Here is a 15124-nt window from a genome sequence, read left to right on the forward strand (position 1 = left end):
GTCGGGGTAGACTAACTACTATAAGAACCAGCCCCAAATCTAGATGGCATCACGCAGCACGGTTTACTTCTTGCTCATGTCACAGTCCGGGGTGGGGTTTCTGCCCCATCCAGGGCTACACTGAGTGGGGGATGTGGGGAGGGAGCAAGCACCAGGCGGAACCATTTGTGGGCCTGGCCGCACCCTTGGCCACAGCTCAGTCATGTGGCCTCCCTCAAGTGCAGGGGAGGCTGGGGGCGGGGTTGGCAGTGTCCAGGAGAAAGGAGACCCTGGAATGATGACGACCCCCAACCCGGGACCACTGGGACACTGCCGTGGTCTGGAGGTCTCCAGGTACCGGCAGCCGAGCTGCTTCCCTGGAAAGGAAATTCAGATGACACAGTCACTTCTGGCTCCTGGGTTTGAGCTCCGTGGCAGGTCAGGGAAGTTTGCAGTGTTTTCTGTGATGGGGAATAAAATAGGCTGGAGCCACGCACTTCTGATCGCGGTGACACTCGTCTCGCAGCTGCGTGCCAGGCACGGCGCTCGTTTGATTCTCTCGACAGTGCCGTGGGGTAGGTGCTACTCCTCCCGTTGTACAGGTGGTGCAGGGAGACTCGGGGAGAGCTGGGAAGAGGGAAGGTTGAGGGGCCAAGGCAGGTCTGCCCCCACGCTGGAGCGTGCGTGTTCACGAATCCGTGTGCACCCGTGAGGCAGACATAAACGGACTCCATCCAGCCTCTTGCAGAAACATCTTGGTTGAGAATCAGTGGACTTAGCAGTTCAGCGTTTGCCAACGTTTGGCAGACATTCGTTTGCGAATTTGTTAAGTGAGTTCAGGGAACTGGTGCTGCAAAGGGACGGCCCGGTCTTTGTAAAGGGTAAGCACTACGTTTGTGAATTGAGGACCAGATGCTGTGTGTGCAAAGGGAGTGCTCCCAGGTACCCTGCGTTTGCAAGTGGGTGCTCCCGGGTGCTACCCTTGCAAAGTCAGACGTGATCGGACGCCCCAAAGGCTCACCATTAAATTGGGGTACACTCCAAATTGTGATGCCCTGTAGGGCAGAGCACATCTGTCTCCTCAGAGAAGGTTATGCCTTGTCCTGCTGTATGGAGGGAGGAAGAAGTGTTGCCAGGGGGGCAGGTGCTTCAGGAAGGACTCGTAGGAGACATGTCTGGACGGACACAGGTAGGATAGAGAGTGGCAGGGATGGGGACCGGGGTGGGAGTGGGCAGAGGGAGAGAGGCCAGAGCAGCTGGGGCTCGGCAGAGTGGTCCAAGCCGTTCTCCTGAGTGGTGGGCACCAGAAGAGAGTAGGGGGGCGATAAAGATGGAGGCAGGATCGCTTCCCAGAGTGGGGGCCACCAGAGGGGGTGAGGTTAGCGCTGTTCGAGCCGGGAGGGCCCTGACCATGACACAGGGATGGGGGACCGGCCGCCAGTTGCGAGCCCGGGACGCCCCTGAACAGAAGCTTCGGGAGCGCAGGGTTCTGAGTCCCCAGGGCCAGGCGCTAGTCACAGTAGTGACCACTGCAGCAGACACACATGCACGTGCCTTTTCCCAGGAGCTGTGCTCCGTCATTACGTTGGTGATCCTGCAACGCCCCAGCGAGATGCTGTTACTCTCCATTTTACAGATGGGGACACTGAGGCTATGCCTCTCATCAGACATTTTCGGGCTGAGTGAATGATGAGTGAGTGAAGGAATGAGCGAATGCGGCTGCTGCAGGTGTCTACCTGGGAGGGCGCCCCTGCTAAAGGGGAGAGGGGAGAGTCACATTCGAATCGCCACCCTCCACTTCCTCGCAGCCCTCGTGTCTCTGGCCTTCCTCGTGACGGGCACGTCCCACCACTCCCTCCTCCGGGGCTGCTGAGGCCAAAGGAGAGAGGCTTGCTTCAGACCTGCGTGTGGCCTGGCACGCGGTGTGCACAGGTAGCCTCTGGGGTGGACATGAGCCCAAAGGTTCCTGGCCCACTGCCGTGCCCGTGAGGCTGCTGGGCTTGGCTGGCTGGCCTGGAGCTCCTGATGGGCTTCCACCAGAGGCCTCTGGACTATCCAAGTTCCAGGCCTGAAACCTCCCTTGTGAACTTTGGCTCACAAGGCTCTGCTTCTAGAACCTTCCTTCCTGGAGGCCTGGTGGGAAGGCCCAGCCTGGCCCTGTGGCTCTTGGGAAGGTGGCACCAGCGGACCGAGGCCCGGCACAGGAGTGGTATTCTGCTTTGTGTGTGCAGCGGGATCTCCGGCCAGCAGGCTGTGGGGTGGTGGGGGCAGGGCTGCCCCGTCGGAAAGGGGAACAATGGCTTGTTGACGTCCGTCTGTTGCTGTGCTTGGTTCGTGTTTCACGACCCTGTGACTGAGGCTCGCTTTGGGGGTGGGAAAACAAAAAAGCTTGAGCCGTCCCGGCAGTCCAGTGGCTGCTGGGCTGGGGGATCCAAGCTGGGTCGGCCCACAGGGTCACACGCGTCAGGACGGGGTGGGGCTGACTGCAGGACAATAGTGGTAATTTCCTCCAGCCGTGCCGAGTGCCATGGACATTTCTGTGCATTTAGTCGTCACCCCAGCCGCTGAGGCTCCACTGTACAGATGGGGAAACTGAGGCCCTGAGAGTTTCAGGTTACACAGCTGGAACCCCAACCACCTGGCTCCAGAGCCAAAGGCCTTCTCTGCGGGTGCCACAGTGCTCCTTGCTGCCGTTTGAGCACAGGAGTCTGGGCAGTGAGGACTGGCCATCATCAAGGTGGTGGTAACAAGGGCCGACGCTCACACAGTGGTGCTTCCTGATCTCAGCCCTTCATGTAGATGAGCTCATTTAACCCTCCTGCTGCCACTGCGAGGTGTTGCTGTCACTGTCCCCATTTTACAGATAAGCAAACTGAGGCCCAGAGAGATGAGGTCACTGCTTCCCCAGCTGGTAAGGGCGGAGCTGGGATTTGAACCCAGGCCGTCTGACTTGAGAGTGTGACTGTGGCCTGTGAGCAGGGCTCCAGAGCAGAGGGTCAGAAAGGCCCCAAGTGGCCAGGGCTGGCTCTGTGCTGAGAGGAGGGCCTTGCAGAAGGGGGAGGGTGTGGACAGAGCGGAGCGTTTCACCCCGGGTGGTTCAGCCATCGTCCTGCAGAGCTGTTTCTAGAAGAGCCTGGCAGGGTTTGCTTCTCACCTGCCCCTTGTTGATCTTGGGACAGTGAACTCCGCCTCTAGGAGCCTCAGTTTCCCCACCTGAGATGACCTGGCCCTGAGGAGCCGCCTGTCAGAGACTGTGATGTCTTGATGGTGGTGAGTGTGAAGCCCGAGGTCCTTCTTGGAGTGCACCTGCTGTCCGGCTCGGCCCCCCGCACCTCGGAGCTCTGGCACAGCACCTCTTCCCCTGCGTCAGGGAAGGCCGCGGGCCCCTGGAGTCTTCCCCGACCCCACGTTGGAGGAGGGCTGGCTCCCCTGCCCGGTGGCACTTCCCCAGCTGAGTGGCAATCGCCTCTTCACCTGTCTGTCTCCTCTACTGGCTGTTCACCTCCACGCTTGTAACATAAAGCAAAAATAGTCACACAGGGATGAAGATGATCTTCTAAAATAAAAAAGGAGCAAGTTCTCCCATAATCCCACCACCCGGAAATCGCCCTCATGAGCATTTGGGGGAATGGCCATCTGTGCTTCTCTCCTAGACGAGTGCGTGTGACACACCTGGGATCGTGTGCACAGCACGTAGGAATCAGGTCTTATTCATAAATGCTAAGCCGTTTCCTGCACGATCTCAAAGTGTTTCCACTTTGGCCTTGTTGCTATTGGGGCCCAGGTCATTCTTTGTGGGGGGCCATCCTGGTCATTGTAGGATGTGGAGCAGCATCCCTGGCCTCGGCCTTCTTGATGCTAGTACACTGTTCCCCTAGTTGTAAGAGCCAGACATGCCGCAGACCGTGCCACATGCCCCCCGGGGGCAACGCTGCTGGTTGAGAAACCTGTGGTGACTCGTTTACTGTCCCACCTACCCAAGAGGTCCCATTTGACAGAGCGGGTCCTGCTGCTGCCCGGTCCTGGGCAGAGCTGGGACCTTGGGCTCTTGCCCCACAGTCACCTGGCTTCCGTGGAACCTGTGCAGGGGCGGGAACGAGAACTCCATGGGGCCGCCGTGCCCGATCCCAGTGTCTGGCATGGCGTGGCGTGGCGTTGGGCTGCGAGCCGGCAGGGCCCCTGGAAGGAAATCCCGCGGGCCAGGGCGAGAGCGACTCCCACACCTTTGATCCCTCCTCTTGGCCCCCCTGCTGTCCCTGCCATCGCGATGACTCAGGGCTTCAGAGATCTGGTTGTTGAAAGGGGAATTGCATCATGCCAATAAAAAAAAGAAAGGGAGAGAAAAATTAGCCTTAGAAAGTTTTCAAGTGAGGAATGTGACTTTGAAACCTGCTTCTCGAATCCTGTGTGACATACAGCATGTTTTGGGGGAGGGGGAGCAGACAGGAGAAGGGAGTGGGCCACGTGGCTCTATCGCTCTTCTAAAAAGGCCTTCCTCTGCTTGACTCAACCTCCCCAGGGCCATGCATTGAGTCCCTCTGCATTTTGGAGCTAGTTGAACCATACTGCCAGAAAAAGATATAAAAAGGAAGCTTCTAGAGTCTGTGCGGATCCTGCCGGCAGCGGCAGTGAAGGAGTGAGGGTCTTAGGCCAGAGAGCATTGCAAAGAGCAGAGGCTGGGGGCTCATCTGATGCCCCAGTGGTAAGCAGGACGTCCCCCGGGCCAGAGCCCAGCCCTGGCCGGATTTCAGCCGCTGCCCTGCCCGGCTGGGTGCGGCTGTGTAGCCCACACCCTGCTCGGCATTGGGCAGCCTTGCTCGAAGGGGTCTGTGCCGCGGGGTGGGGAGCAGACACCCTGCCCCCACTTGGAAACCTGGGGGGGAGGTGGAGGCGCTGAAGGCCCTGCCTCGCCAGGACAGTCCTTCCCTAACGGGACACTGGGCATCACAGGCAAAGCGGGTACGAGTGCTGGCAGTGTTTTTGGATTCAGACATTTCACATCAGGCCGTGTAACCGGCAGTGTGGTCCCCCACTCAGTTTCCTCTTCTGGGGGCTGGGGATATTGGCAGCCCGCTCCCATGATGGTCCCAGGAACGAAGGCGCTAACCCACGGGGAGTGCCGTGTGGCAGGCGTGGACGCGGCGCTCCGGAAGTGGCGCTCCGTCGGCACCGCCAGCCTCATCCTGGCTGCTGCCTCTTCCCACCAGCATCCCAGCTTCCTGCTCGGCTGGGAACTTCTGGAGGGCAGGGTCCTTTTCATCCAGGAATACCCGATGTCGGCACAGGCCTTGGGCTGTAGATAGCTGCTTGATGGGGCGTCCGGGGCCCCTGGCATTGCAGGCTGTGAAGGGGATGGGAAAGCCACTTGAGTCTCCTTGGAAACCCCAGCCAGGTCTGGTGACCTGGAGTGGTCCGGGAGACCCTCCAGAGTGAGCCCGTGACCCGGCACTGTGACCTGGGCCCAGGGATGGGAATGGACCCTCAGCCCCGGCCCCAACTCCAGCCACCACGTCCCCGACTCGAGCGAGACGGGAACCTGCGGCCGGGAGGATTAAGATATTATGGGTGGTTTTCGCCTCAGCTTTCAGCAGCAGTGCTTGGGAAATAAGATTTTGATCTTGGAAAATATGATTTAAAAACAGAATTGAAAGTCACTTTTATTTTCTCAACGATATTGCCCCTGACACAGGCACAGGGCCGACGGCGGCGTCCGGTCTGAGTGTGCCAGTGGGGAGACCACTCACGGCCCTTCTGTGAGGCCGCCTGTGTCTGTTTCATGTCCCTCCTTCCCCCCCGCCCCGGGGTGTGCTGTCACCTCTGATCCCCCACTCAGGTCTGCAATGACGCTGAGCCCCCTGGAGACAGAGCCCAGGAAGCCCCTCTTCCTTTGGGGTGGCTCACTGTGTCATCTTGGCTTCACTCACGCCATCGAGGTGCCTCCGCGGCCAGGGGAGGGGGCTTCCTCCTGGAATCCCCGCTGCGCCTGCACTCGGGGGCCCAGAACTAAACCCACTGAGGGTGGCTTCACGAGCCCGAGTCTGGCCGCTCCATCCCAGTGTTCCCATCCCAGAGCGGGAGGAGGTTCCTCTCCTTCCTGTTGGATGAGGGCTGGGTCCCCACCCAGCCCCTCTGTGGAGCTTTCTAAGGGGGCGTCTGGCCCCCTCGCCATCCCAGGGTTGACAGTCCATTCTTGTCCTCGCTTCTCTGTGCCCAGGACCTGGCAGTGTTCATGGGGTTTCTGTGCCTTCTGGCTTCCAGGTGGATTTGGCCAGTGGGGACCCTGGAGGGAGATGGAGGCCCTGGCAACTTCCTTCAGGGTTGCCGTGGGCAGGAGTGTCCCTCAGCCTCAGCTCCTGTCACCCCCTGCCCCGGCGTCTGTAACTGCCCCTTCCCCTTGTCCCTCCAGGCCTAGGGGTAGAAATGGGTGACCAACTGTCCTGGCTTGCCCCAGGACTGACCCAGTAGTTTGCACTGGAGTCCTGCGTCCCAGGACGCCCCTCACTCCCAGGCACACTGGGACACTTCGTCACCCTGGGTAGAGAAAGCGTCTCCTTTGCTTTCCTCTGCCCTGCGCACACCTCGGTGTGTTGTCCTTTTGTGACAATTTCTTTAAATTACTCCATTTTGTGTCTGCCATCTGTTTCTTCCCGGGGCCCCGGCTGATGCACCGGGAGCTCCAGAGCACTGCGTTGTTTTCAGAGACTCTTTCCTCTTAGAGCTCAGAGTAACCAAATGGGCCGTGATGCTGAGTGTGGGAAAAGAAATCAGTCTCTTGCACTTGGACTCTTTTCTGAAAATATGCCCCCTTCAGAGACAGGTGGGGATGAGGATGGAGGTGAGGATAGCAGGGGCCCTTAATTTGCCCGCTTACTGTGGGCTTGTGGTTGTGGTAAGAACTTTGATGCCCTGTTATGTTCAGTCGTTATCATGGCCCTGTGAGGATTTTCCAGTAGGAGGACACTGAGACTCAGCGAGGTGAATTAATCTGCCCGAGGCTCAGGGCAGGGGGTCATCGGGTCTGAACCCCAGTGGAGCTCCCTGCGAGGTCACTGTGCTTACTGATGGGGTGTTTTATAACCCAGGCCAAGCCAGACAAAACCCGCATGTTTGCTGCTTCTGGCTTGGATGGGGTGTCTCACTGGATGCGCAGGCAGCAGATCTGATGTTTCCCACTTCCTCCCATGTGGCAGGGCCGTGTGCATGGAGCATGCAGGACTGGCTGGGCGGCCAGTTTTGGCTTTGCTGAATTCAGCTATGGTCGACATTGGAAAATGTTAGTCTTTTCCTTCATTTTCCATCCTCCCCCCCATCCTCTTTTGAATTTTTATAATTAGAGTCAGAGGCAGCCAGAGATGGAAGAGAACCTGCAGGTCATCTAGTTCTAGGATGGCCAGTATATGATATGTGTGCCACCACTCCCCATTGCCTTGCCCCTGGTAGACATTGCTAATCAATCCTGGCATAATCAATCCTTCCCCAGAGAGCCCAGAGACAGCTGCTGCTGATCAATTGTTGTTGGCGTAGAACATGTCTCCCACTGTGTAGGTTAGGAACCTGGGGCCCAGAGAAGTAAATGACCCTCATGGGACCCACTGGGGTTGTGGAGCTTGCACCACACCAGGGGGCTCTCTGTTGAGAGATGACTTTGGGCTAAAAGTCTGACGTCTGAACAAAGTGTGTTGTAGGGGGAAGGACCTGGGTCTGCATGGCAGTGCGTGGATCTGCGTTTAATTCCAGTTCTGCCTTTTACTGGGTGCAGCTTCCAGCAAGTCACGTGACTGCTTTCAGCCTGACCTGTGAAACCGGAATTAGGATCCCTGCATGCCAGTGTTGTGAGGAGTCGATGGCGTGGGAGGTTTGTCCAGCATCCAGCAGATGCTGGCGAGGGCCTGGCGAGTGCTGGGCAGTTGATGGTGAGCTGTGTGGACAGGCCCTGCCCTCAGGGGGTGGGGCTGCCTTCATGAAGACCTGGCCTGAGTCAAGGAGCGCCGGAGTTCTTCCTCTTTCCTTCTCAAAGGCCTGTGAAATTGTGTTATTATTATTATTATTTGAGTTCATAATAGTTTACATCATTGTGAGATTTCAGTTGTGCATTATTTCTTGTCTGTCACCACATAGGTGCTCCCCTTCACCCCCTGTGCCCACCCTTCACCCCTTCCCCTGGTAACCACTGAACTGCTCTCTTTGTCCATGTGTTTGTTCAATTCCACATGTGAGTGAAATCATCTGGTGTTTGTCTTTCTCAGTCTGGCTTATTTCACTTAGCATAATTCCCTCTAGGTCCTTCCATGTTGTAAATGGGATGATTTTGTCTTTTTTATGGCTGAGTAGTACTCCATTGTGTGTGTATATATGTGTGTATATATATATATATATATATATATATATATATATGCACCACAACTTTATCCAATCATCAGTCAGTGGGCACTTGGGTTGCTTCCATGTCTTGGCTATTGTGAATAGTGCTGTGATGAACATAGGGGTGCATATCTTACTTTGGATTGTTGACTTCAAGTTGTTTGGGTAGATACCCGTAGTGGGATAGCTGGGTCATATGGTCATGCTATTTTTAGTTTTTTGAGGAATCTCCATACTGTTTTTGTTGTTGTTATTATTTTTTAACAATTCTTCTGTCCCATCCACTTAAATTTTGGCCTGTTTGCGCTTTGCATGACTTGCTTTGAGAAGTGATTTGTTTTTTCTTTCGTTCCTGGTCTCGTTTCCGTCCTCACATCAGGGCGGATGGCGTGAGTCTGTTTGTCAGTCGCAAACAATCAGAATGACAGGACTTTGCTATCAAATGGATGTGCCAGGACACTGGCTCTCAGACTTTTTGAGTGACACATCCCTATGAAAACTTGATGAAAGCTGTGGACCCTTCTGCTGGCAAGATGGTAAGATGACAGACTTAAAATTTAGCGTCTATAATACAGGCATTCTGGGCGATAGATTCATGGACTCCCCCAGGGTGTAAAGCAGTCTAGCAGGCCTCTGACACTTCACTAGCAGGAAATGGAACTTTGCACGGAAATCAACATGTAAATGATTAAAAAAAAATGTTTCATTGAGTATGAAAGATCAAGGTTTTTCTTCAGAGTTCTGCTCCTTTGGCTGGGGAAGTGGGTTTGTCCACACAGCGTTTTCTGTGCTCGTCGAGCTGTGTTTAGTCTTTTGGTTATGGTGAAATGTTTTTTCTTTTGTCCTAGTCTGGAGTTTCAAGGTTGGCACTTCTTGCCCCTAAAATGTTTATTTTCAGATTGAGAACAGTTCTTCGCTCTTTGATAAGGCCGAGCGCATCACTGCAGACTCGCTGTGGTCGGGCGCAGGGCGATTCTGCTGGCATCGTAGGCGGTGGCTTGGCGCTCAAACCCTGCCTACCGCACAGGGTGACCTTAGGCCACCTCACCTCTCTGACCTGTAAAGCTGGGGACAGAATGACCAGAAACCCCCGGTGGTCAAGGAGTAAAGAGTAGTAAGCATGAAAACGTAGGCCCGGAGAGTGTCCACATGGGCCGTGGAGGGTTGTGTCTCTGATGGCCCGAGTTGACTCAGACGCCACGATCCTTCGCGCTGTGAAAGGTTGGTGTTTTTCCTGAGTCCGTGTTATGGGGCCTTTTTGGCAGATGCAGCAGAAGTGAGTTCCTCTGTGAGGTGCAGGACTCATGCAGTTCCAACGTGCTGCTTCCTCCTGAGTGCGGAGGACTTCCAGGCGGATGGCCAGTGTAGTTCGGAGAAACCGAGGGTCTTCCTTAGGTTGGCAGCATATCAAAGGACCCCAATAAATGAGTTCCCTCGTTGTCTTTGACTCTCCCGTCATTAGCCAGGCACCCTCTTCAGCCACGCCTTGGGGTGAAATGTGATTTAAGTGAGCAGAGAGAGGGGGTTCCACGGGACCATTTCACGTTTGGATGTGGAGTTTTGCTGGGGTGGTTTCTTTGCCACTGAAGTTTGCGTTGGCATGTCGTTAAGCCACAGAAGGAGTAGAACTTGCCCCTTTGTTTGCTTCATTACTCCCCCCACATTTGGCAGTTTGGTGGGATACGGTTGCATTTTTTATGCCTCTCAAATTCATGTCTCCCCTCCCTGGAGATTTTGTAGGGATCTGAGCCGCCTGTCTCTCCAGCTGGGTCCTGGCGGCCAAGGGGTAGGCTGGGCAGAAATGGCGTCTACCGTTTCTTGAGCACCTACGACGTGCCAGGCGTGTAAGCATCTTCTCTCGTCCTTGCAACAGTCCCCTGGGTTGAATGGTGTCCCCACGTTATAGGGCTGGGCTCAGCTCCTCGCCTCCAGGGTTGCACAGCTGTAGGTGACAGAGCTGCGATTCACACCCAGGTCAGGCTGACCCGAGCCTGTGTACTTTTTCCTAAGCCCTGTGCTTCTCCTGTGACCTCAAGGGACTTCCTGGGTGTTCCTTATGTCCCCACCCTCTTAAGATTCCACTTAAGGAAAAACGAGTAGGCGTTGGTTGGGCAGCAAGGAAAGGCCTGGAGAGTTCTCTTTCTCCAGCTCAGCAGCCTCGATTGTCCCAGCCCGGGTCACTGGCCAGGATGGCCTTTTCCAGGCTTCCAGCTCTGGGATGAAGTTAGGGCTCCATGGGCCTCGTGTGTGTGACCTTCCGCGGCCGCCCTGGCCAGGGTGTAAGGAATGGGGAGTTAGAGAAGGCAGCTTTCTCATCGTTTCCTTGTTCACAGGTGTGAGAGCTGAGGCTCCGAGGGAGGGGGCGTGGGCACGGCCACTCAGATGGTGAGAGCCGGAGCTGTCGCTAGGAGCTGGTTACCGCCCGTTTACCTGGACGAGGTGCATGTCGGGGACTGGCCTCACGACCTGGAGGCATACACCTGCCACTGTCTTCCTAGAATCAGGGTGAGTCAGGAGGCAAGAGAACACAGCTGGTCACTGAGTCCGCGTCTGGACTGGTGGGGCCTTTTACCGTTGTCGAGTCCAACGCTCTCATTTTACACTTGGGCAAACTGAGGCCCAGGGAGAGAGGCTGCCCCAGCCACCATCCCTCCCCCATTACAGCTTCTGGTTTCTTCACTTTCTCCACTCACTGGTACCACAGTCTTATTTATTTAGGCATTTGAGATTCTGAGTGGTTCTTTTTTTATTGTGGTAAAACATACATAACATTTGTCATTTTAACCATTGTAAGTGTACACTTCAGTGGCATTAAATTCACAGTCTTGTTGTTACCATCACCATGACCTATACCCAAAACTTTTCTCTATCCCCAACATAAACTCTGTCCCCATTTGACACTAACTTTCCAGTCCCCCCCCGCCCGGACCCCTCCCCATTCTACTTTCTGTCTCTAGGAATTTGCCTCTTCTGGGTACCTCATGTGAGTGGAATTGTACAATACTTGTCCTTTTTGTGTCTGGCTTGGGTCACTTGGCATAATGTTTTCAAGGTCCATCAGTGGTGTAGCATGTATCAAAACTTCACTCCTTTTTATGGCTGAGTAGTATTTCATTGTGTGGATAGGCCACATTTTGTTTATCCGTCCAGCCGTTGCTGGACACTTGGGTTGTCTCCACGAAAGCTTTGGCTCTCCGATTAACGCCGCCATGGACCCTGCTTTCCGTTCTTTTGCATACATACGTAGGAGTGGACATTTATTTTTTAAAGACATCCAGCTCCCTCGCCCTCAATTACATAGGGAACTGGGGTTCATTGGAGAATAATTAGACGGTGCAAATAAACAAAAGAAAAAAATAAAATTCACCCAGAACGCTAACACCCTGAGATGATAATTGACGTTTTTGTGGGATGTTTCTTTGTGTCTGCTATCTCTCCGGTCTGCACAGCGCTGTGCTGTCCATGCACAGCCTTTGGTAGTGTGGGCTGGATCTTTGTTTAGAAATATAAAAGCCCTGGTGTAAGGCACTGGGACCGAGGGAGGAGGCGCCACTCGGTCTTTGCCCATCAGAGCATTCACCACCTCCAGAAGCATCCCTCACGCGTGCTGGATGTGTCCCCCTCTCTGTGATGCGGTGGCCTGTTCGGCTTGTTCTCTTTCCTATTACCTGCCCCCTAGCTGGGCCGTCTGAAGTCCTGGGAGGCTGCCCAGCATGGCGCCTGGTGGTGGTTGGTGCTCAATAAGTATTTGTCAAATGAGTGAATAAAGAGATGGCTGAATGAATGAATGAGTGGAGTTAAGAAGTGTGTCTGCCTACAGCTGGAGGAGGACGAGGCGCAGGGGACCTCCTGGGCTGGACCCTTCTGTCTGCGGCCTGCCTCAGGCACGCTGGGCCCAGGAGCCGGGCACAGAGAGTCGTCCCTCCGAGCCTCGCCCACCTCTGCGGGAAGGACAGAGGCCGTCCCCCAGCCCTGGAGGCTCTCCCCAGAGGCTGGGTTCATGGCGCCCCTGTGCGCTCAGCAGCAGCCCTGTGCGTCCCCTTACTGCACTACGCTGAGGGTCTCCTGTGTGTCAGGCGCTTGGCTGGGGGCTGGGCTGTGGGGGACCAAAACACGATCCCCCAAAGGACCTTACATTCCAGAGGGGGAGACACCTTTGTGCAAAAGAACACGGCAATTTCAGGTGGTGGTAAGTGTGGTGAAGAAAAGTGTGTCTTTTCTTCTTTTCCTCTTCTTTCCATTTCTCTCTTTCTCTTCTTTAAAAAAATTAGTCCAGTTGCCTGTTTCTTGGTTGGTTGGAGGCCAGAGATGGCTGTGCAGTTTTCGGGTTCGAATCCCAGCTCTGCCGCTCTCGGGCCGTGATCTTGGCAACGACCTCAGGCTTCCTGAGCCTCAGTTTGCCTGTATGTGTCTGTCGGACAGTGGCGTGTCTGCTTCCTGGGGTTCGGACAAGGCCCACCGGTGACACTGCTCCTGGAGCCTTGGCACAGAGCCTGGCCCGTTGTGAGTTCTCAGCTGCCGCTGCTGCTGTTGTGAACTGGCAGTCGTTGAATGACGAGGCCGCCAGCTACGTGGTTTTAAAATGACAAAACGGGCCCGTCCGCTCGATTGGTTAGCTGGAGACGGGCTAGGAGGCCGTGGAGCATGGGGCACTAGGCACAGCATCCCTTCCCTGGGTGCTGTGGCTGAATCTAGTCGGCTCAGCACCCCTTCCCTGCATCAGATTGTCCCCTCCCTGGGAACAGGAACAAAAGGGCCCGGCTCTGAAAGGGGCCGTTGTTCCTTCCCCGAGTCGGGAAAAGGCAAAGGCACATTTCTGCAGCCAGTTCCAGGGGTCCTGGGGCCGGGCCAGCTCCTTCCGTCTTCCTGTGCCTCCCTGGGGTGGAGTCTGGTGGGAGGTGACTGCGATGACCAGAACGTACAGGAAAATAAACACACGGACAAAACCCCTATGCTGCCCTTTGAGGCATGCCCTTCCTCGCTGGGCACAGAGAGGTTTTTCAATTGAGCAAGTTTCCAGTGGGTCAGGCCAAGGGCTCCGTGAGGTCACGCGGTGTCGCCTGGCCCGTGTGGGCCCAGCCCGAGTGTGGGTGCTGGACTCCAACCTGCGTTTGCCACCCGTCCCTGCCACTTGCCATGGGGCCCGGACGAGTTCCTCAGTGTCCCTGAGTGCCGGCCTCAGGTCCCACCTGCAGACAAGGCGCGCGGCCACCCCAGGCTCATCAGGGAGGTGGGGGCTGGAGCGATTGCGTGCAGGGCTGGGGCTTATCACAGAACAGCCCCGCCGCCACCCCCGGCTGACGCTGACCCCTCTGCCACCCCACCCCCACCCCCATGAGAAGCCTGGCGGACTTGAATGCTATCCCCTCAAAAGGCCATCTCTGTTCCGGTTCAGGGCTGGGAAGAACGGGATTTTAGTGTTTTGTTTCTCCCGGGCCTCCCTATTTTTGCTCCTGGGGACCTGGGTCCAGGGAACAGACCATGAGATGCCCAGTTGGGGGCTCCCCGCAGCCCTCTGGAGTCTGAGATGACAAGGGCCGCAGTCCCTCCTCCCCCAGGGCCGGCTCGGCTCCAGTCTCTGAAACCCACTACGTGGGCTCCTCCCCTCACCCACCCGCCGCTCACACACACCGGGTGGGGTGTCTGTCCTGGAAGCGTGGAGCGCGGACTCCCGGGGGCCCAGCGTCCAGCCCCAGCCCGCTCCTCCCGTTCCTTCCGAGTTGGAGCCTTGCGCACATGGCGGGCAGGAGCTTGAGGAAACGCGCCCAGTGCCTGCGCCGCTGCCTCCTCCACGCGTGTCGGGGGCTGCTCATTCCGTGTTCCCGCGTCCTGCCTGATATGCACTTATGGAGCACCTGCTGGGTACAGGCGTGGTGCCAAGGGTTGGGAATACAGAGATAGCTCGAGGAGAGAGCTCCATGGACAGTTGAGCTAATGCCCCATGTGACTCTGACGTAAACCAGGGTGATGGGAGCTCAGGGGAGGCAGCAGCGTTCCCCAGGACAAGGCTGCTGATCAGAGAAGGGGTCAGCTCGGGCCAGGTGGAGAACTCGGGCCTGGTGGAGAGTGCAGGGAACAGTATTCCGGGCTGAGAACGGCATTGGCGGAGCCGGGAGGCGTGGCAGGGCGGCACATTGCCAGAGGGAAATGCTCCTTGGGCCGAGGAGTGTGTTGAATGGGGTGGGTCCGGGTGAGCTGTCCCGCGTGCTGGGCTCTGGACTTTGGACTGGAACATGGAAACCGAGTCCCAGGAATTCCCCCGAACATCTTGTTCCTTTCTGCTCAGCCTTGAAAGGACCTTGTTCTCTGCCCTGACATGGTCATCCTCAGATCTGAGAACCTGAGAAAGGCCACGCTGGTGGAGAGGGTGAGGCTCAGTTCATTGCCAGCAAGGAAATGGCGTCTCTCCCTCAGCCTTTGGTGTTGGTGGAGAGACTCAAAGGGGCCAGCCCTTAGGTCATTCTAGGCCAGAAGCATCTAGACGCAAGATAATAGAGAGAACTGTCTGGTATTTAAAAGGCTGGAATCAGTCTTCCTTGGTGGAAGGAACCCCCAGGCTAGTGATCAGAGCAGCAAGTCGAGAGCTGTGTGACCTTGGGCAAGTGGGTTAACCTCTCTGAGCTTTTGTTTCTCATTGGTACAATGGTCTGGATAGTGGTACCATCCCCTGAGCTTCTGAGAGGATTCACTGAGATAATGCATGTCCCGTGTTAGCACTGTGCCTAGAACAGAGCAAGTGCCTGAGAAAAAGAGAGGGCTCTTCTTGTGACTACTATTACTGTTA

At 56.0% G+C, this 15124-nt stretch overlaps 1 protein-coding gene across 2 annotated transcripts in view; it reads left to right on the plus strand.

Moving 5' to 3' along the window:
• The window catches only part of CMIP (c-Maf inducing protein), a 240906-nt gene that overhangs the window by 8583 nt on the left and 217199 nt on the right, over positions 1-15124 (plus strand). The window contains exon 1 of one of the 2 annotated variants that reach the window (XM_023637380.2): positions 10708-10845. The exons of the other annotated variant lie outside the window; for it this stretch is intronic. Within the exon in view, the coding sequence (XP_023493148.1) occupies positions 10723-10845 (123 nt within the window). The 5' untranslated portion in view covers positions 10708-10722. Of the gene's footprint in view, positions 1-10707; positions 10846-15124 lie in introns of those variants that run through there. 2 annotated transcript variants of the gene reach the window in all.

Source organism: Equus caballus, chromosome 3 (assembly GCF_041296265.1).
Source record: "Equus caballus isolate H_3958 breed thoroughbred chromosome 3, TB-T2T, whole genome shotgun sequence".
Lineage (NCBI taxonomy): Eukaryota > Metazoa > Chordata > Mammalia > Perissodactyla > Equidae > Equus > Equus caballus.